The 6,000-nt window shown below is 38.5% G+C and overlaps 1 protein-coding gene across 4 annotated transcripts in view; it reads right to left on the bottom strand.

Moving 5' to 3' along the window:
• Positions 1-529: 529 nt before the first annotated feature.
• Positions 530-6,000, bottom strand: part of gpr68 (G protein-coupled receptor 68) — a 31,930-nt gene continuing 26,459 nt past the window's right edge. For 3 of the 4 annotated variants that reach the window (XM_086050222.1, XM_086050221.1, XM_086050224.1), the window contains 2 exons: positions 2,072-2,267; positions 530-1,985 (listed from right to left, as the gene is read on the bottom strand). In XM_086050222.1, the coding sequence (XP_085906348.1) occupies positions 1,603-1,985; positions 2,072-2,267 (579 nt within the window). In that variant the 3' untranslated portion in view covers positions 530-1,602. The remainder of the gene's footprint in view (positions 1,986-2,071; positions 2,268-6,000) is intronic. The other variant, XM_086050223.1, reaches the window with a different exon arrangement.

Genomic DNA, 6,000 nt, shown 5'->3' with positions numbered 1-6,000 from the left:
TGTTGGGGAGCGATCTAACATTCCCCATGATAACAGACGGGAGGACGGGATGGTATCGTCAAGGACAATCATTCTGTGCCAAAGGGTCACGGCGACAAGGGGATTGACAATGAGGATGTTGCCTCCGTATAGGAAAGTTGAGGTTTCCATGCATTTGGTGAAAACTCCCCTGTTTTGCTACAGGTTGACCGGTTCCAAGCGCTTTTGACACTAAGCACTTGCACAGCAGTTACCGTAAACACCGGTTAACTGTAATGATGGTCTTGACTCATCGGCATAATCTTGTAAGAAGAGATAAAATCAAATAAATCAAACATCAATTACCAAGGCCTACAAAGTGTCTAAGCATAAATCGTTGATCTGAAGTCATATTCCGTGTGTTTTCAATGATGTTTTAACTGATTCAACTTAGTTTTAAAATTCAGATTTATGAGGATTTCAAGGAATCAAAATAAATGCATTCTAAACACTCTACAATTTAAATATAATCAAACAGATGAAAATAAAAATGAACTGTGCCATGATTCAGTTGAGTGTTGGAGATCGTCATTTTAATTGTATAGTAACAGGTGGCCAGGGGTTGGCAGCCCAAATAAAAGAACCCAAATGGCCGTAGATTTTTTTTTTTTGGTGGGAAAAGTTCTGACCAAGTCTGTCATACATTCAGTCATAGTTGTGGTCATTAATAGCTTCAAGATGCCCCTTGTCCGCAAGAGAGAGGTATTAAATAGATCGCTGCGTTTGCTCACGATAGTTAGCATTAGCGTTGGCTGGTGTGGCAAGGCTTGCCAGAACACTTTAATCCAATGGTCGACCTTCCTTTTGGCATGCCACAACCCCCAAAATGATACAAAGAAACAAAGGTTTTATGATGACAACAATCTGACGCTGGAACTCATTATTTCATTTCCTATTTGTTGTTATGATCAGCCTCGAAGTGTCACTCTAGAACTTAATACTGCCCTGATTCTCAAGGGGTTGGGACCCAAAAGTGGGACACAGACAACTATAGTAAAAAATTACACGCATTTGTTTTTTCAAAACAGTACTTTGGCGTGCCAAATTCCCACTTAAAACCAACCATATTGGGTAAGGTTTAGGACATGTTACTCACTTGTGCTTGAGTCACTAGCTACTCTTTAAACAAATACAGTGCAGCTCAGCCTTTGGCTAGCGGACGTCATAGCTAGCAATATGCTTTTGCAGTTATGTCAAACTCATTTGATCTCGGTCTAAAAATGTTACATACTATACATGTATTTTCATAGGTGTTTTTTTAAACACACATTTTTTAAAATTGATCTTAACCTCTATGAAATGGGTCGCAAATTTAGAGCAATAGGAAGTTGCGGGTCCAAGGGTGACAATTGTTGAGAACCACTGCTCTTGTAATCAAGGAAGTGCAAACAGAAAGTCTCTTGGTGTGCGCAGCTTTGTTTAAGCCGTTTGAGTATTTTCACATCGAAAATATAGTAAGTGCTAAGAATGTAACACAGCAGCATCAGCAGTGGTCACTCCCAGGCTGCGGCGGGATGACATCCCGAGGTCGGCACCCTCCTACTTCCTCTTCGGAACCTTTTAGCCTATTCACATCACAGGGTCCTATATCCGTTCTGTCCTCTGGCTCTCCTCCATACTGGTCTTTCCATGATTGGTATTTTGTAAAGTTAATGGTATGATTATTTTTTGATCATCCACTGTGATTAAAATTGTATTTCTGCAGTTCTTGCCAATGTGATCGAGCATAATCACAGGCCTGTGGCCGCTGTTCTCATCAGTGGGAACATTGTGGGAATCTGTGGCAGAGATGGTGGGGCTGGCATTGCAGTTGCCAAGGCAGCAACAGAGAACTCTTGTCGCGGGTCGAAAAATAAACCGGGAAAGACCTCGGCGGGCACTTTCGCTGACAAAACAGTAGAGAGCGGGATCGGCCACACAGTTCAAGGAGGTCAACAACAGTGCGAGGTGGTAATAGTTGAAAATCCCTTTTGGAAATAAGAACACAGGACAGTTGATGTGACACAACAGTTTTACCAAGTCAAACGATGACCTCATTGAAAAGAAAGCATACCTGTGATGAAGTTGCAGTCTCTCTCGAGCACAGTGCGAACTAACAGAAAGACGTGGTACGGGGAGAAGCATATGAGGAAGATGAGGATGGTACTGCTAACTAAGTGGCGGATTCGGGTCTTCTGATCTGGCTGCGTGCCTGCACTCTGGCCCACAGCACGAAGCACGCACAGGTAGCTGATCTGCAAACCAAAAATCTAGGGCAGAATATTAGCAGTCATTGCATTTGCACCTCACCGACTCACCGAAAAGTCTGACTTTTTGGAAATTTCACCAGGATAAAGACGTAAAACGTAAATTTCAGCATTTGTGTGAAGATGGGAAAACCTGCATTTTGTGTCTGTCTTGAAGTCACTTGACGTTACAACGGAAACTCAGAATTTGGATACCCGAAAGGGTAGTATAATTTACAGTTCAAACTAAATGAGCAAACGATCTATCCAACCATCCATTTTCTATGCTGCTTTTCCTAATAAGGTACACAGATGTGCTGGAGGCTATTCCAGCTGACTTCAGGTAAGAGGTGGTCTACACCATGAACTGGTCGCCAGCAACTCACAGGGCACATGAAGACAAACATCCTGTGGACAATTTTGAGTCTTCACTTAAGCTAACATAAGTATTTCGAAAGAAGAGGGCAGCTTTAAATCTCAGAAATGTGAATAAATTTGTTTGCCTCAGCGACTGAGGATGAGTAGAGAAGAGAGCTGTCTTGTTTTGTGTTCATAAAGTCAGTTTAAAGGAGGAACACACGACGTGCTGACGTGCCACCTACAGCATAGCGCAGTATTACATAATGAGCCAATCACATTCGTGTGCACCTCAGGGACCACTCGGGAAACATAAACTCTAAGAATATTAAAGAGTTTACTACAGAATGTTAATCATTTTTTATTCAAAATTTTTCATTTTCATCTCATGAGGATTTGTTGTTGTAATAAAAAAATACATATGAACAGTATGTTGAATGTATATATCCGTCTTGTGTCTTTTATCTTTCCATTCCAACAATAATTTACAGAAAAATACGGCATATTTTGGAGATTGTTCGAATTGCGATTATTCATTCATTCATTATCCATACCGCTCATCTTCACAAGGGTCGCGAGCGTGCTGGAGCCTATCCCAGCCGTCTTCGGGCAGTAGGCGGGGGACACCATGAATTGGTTGCCAGCCAATTGCAGGGCACACAGAGACAAACATCCGCACTCACAATCACACCTTGGGGCAATTTAGAGTGTCCAATCAATTTACTATGCATGTTTTTAGAATGTGGGAGGAAACCGGAGTGCCCGGAGGAAACCCACGCAGGCACGGGGAGAACATGCAAACTCCACACAGGAAGGCCGGGGCCGGGATCGAACCCACGACCTCTGAACTGTCGACCACCGTGCGATTATTTCCGATCAATTATTTTTTAAATCAATTATTTTTTATATATATATATATATGTATATATATATATATATATATATATATATATATATATATATATATATATATATATATATATATATATATATATATATATATATATATATATATATATATATATATATAGGCGGCACGGTGGTCGACTGGTTAGCACGTCCGCCTCACAGTTCAGAGGTCGTGGGTTCGATCCCGGCTCCGGCCTCCCTGTGTGGAGTTTGCATGTTCTCCCCCTGCCTGCGTGGGTTTACTCCGGGTACTCCGGTTTCCTCCCACATTCCAAAAACATGCATGGTAAGTTGATTGGACTCTCTAAATTGCCCCTAGGTGTGATTGTGAGTGCGGATGTTTGTCTCTGTGTGCCCTGCGATTGGCTGGCAACCAGTTCAGGGTGTCCCCCACCTACTGCCCAAAGACAGCTGGGATAGGCTCCAGCACGCCCCGCGACCCTTGTGAGGAGAAGCGGTACAGATAATGGATGGATGGATATATATATGTATATGTATATATATATATATATATGTATATATATATATATATATATATATATATATATATATGTATATATGTATATATATTTATGTATATATATATATACATATACATAAATATATATATATGTATATATATATATATATATATATATATATATATACATACATATATATACATATACATAAATATGTATATATATGTATATATGTATATATATATGTATATATATATATATATATATATATTTATGTATATGTATATATATATGTATATATATATATTTATGTATATGTATATATATATGTATGTATATGTGTATATATATATATATATTTATGTATATGTATATATATATATATGTATGTATATATATATTTATGTATATGTATATATATATATATATATATATTTATGTATATGTATATTATATATATATGTATATGTATATTATATATATATATATATATATTTATATATGTATATATGTATATATTTATATATATATATATATATATATATATATATATATATATATATATATATATATATATATATATACTGTATATTTAAAAATCAAAGAGATTGAACTAAGAATGCCAAGCATATCTAGTTAGACTTCAAAAAAATTTGGTGAAAACTTAAGTCATTAATGGGTGTTATGGATTTATCAAATTAATGTTATAGGAGTTCATTCAATTTTCCATTTGCAAACTGATATGAATGCACAAAAACAGTTGGTATTAATAAAGGCTTGATGATCAGAGGCGCAACAAAGTAGGCAAGCCAGGCAATTGCCTGGGGCCTAGCGCTGAAGGGGGCCCCGCTGGACAGCTGACATCGATCCTTGACAGTCAAAATAGCACAGCTTGAACACTGCACTACTGCAGCAACAATTGTGTGGCGGTCAGCACTACCTGCAAAGGCGCCCCCCCCCCCCCGCCCCCCTTACTTCCAGCACTGGTAGCTGAGCCCCACCTCTGAGAGACGGCTGATATTGGTAGATGTGAACGACATGAGCCGAAACAGTCAATGACACGTTACCCGTCAAAGAGCTCTTGAATTTGGCTCCCTACTCACAGGCTTGTTAGAAATGACGTCTGCAGCACAACAAAAATGAAGCCAATTTATCGATCTGGGCAGACAAAATAAATGTGAGATTGTGTGAAATGTGAGTTTTCTTCTTCAAGGTGCTTTGTTATATTTTTTTTCAAGAATATGTCCGCAGCAGGTTCACTAGTTGAAACACGGCATTCTGATTAATGTTGCGTTTGTGGAATATGAGTTAAGCAGCAAAATCCACCCTTTTTAGCCATCCCTGGGGGCAGTCATTTTGTCACTTCTGTCGACTGAAAATGACATCACAACTGTTCAGGGCTCAGCTAATGACCAATCACGGCTCGGCTTCAGAAAACAGGTCAGCCGTATTTGGTCGTTACCTGAGCCCTGAGTAGTTGTGATGTCATTTTCAGTCGACAGAAGTGACAAAATGGCCACCTCCTGAGGTGGCTAAAAACGGGTAGATTAAAACAAACTACTACTATACTATGTAATATTGATCAGAATGCCTTGTTTCAACTAGTGGGCGTGCATAGAAAAATACTCTTGAAAAAATTTGTTTGGGTTGACTTCCACTTTAAAGACTCTGTTAAGTCATATTTGTGATTCTAAACATTAAAATTAAATGTCATTTAGTTTTCATTTCATTCATGTATTTCACTGATTTAAAAAAGAATCCAAATGTATAAATACAAATTATCTTTGATTTAGAATGAAATGGAGCAGAACAAAGAAAAGTCTTATTTTAACCTCTTTTCTCCCCAGCATTCAGTTACGATGTTTTAAAAACAACAACAACAACAACAAATTGTTGGCCCATTTCTACAACAACAGTGTGCAGTTATCCATCAATAGTGTACTCCACAGCCTTGCTCCATGCACCACACGTAGATCTACACAAGTGATACACTTTTAGCGGGTTTCAGTGTTGCTATTCATGAATTCACT

This window comes from Filicampus tigris, chromosome 13, assembly GCF_054856515.1.
Source record: "Filicampus tigris isolate MCC_2025a chromosome 13, RoL_Ftig_1.0, whole genome shotgun sequence".
NCBI classification, from domain to species: Eukaryota; Metazoa; Chordata; class Actinopteri; order Syngnathiformes; family Syngnathidae; genus Filicampus; species Filicampus tigris.
This window is presented reverse-complemented; position numbering and strand designations above follow the sequence as displayed.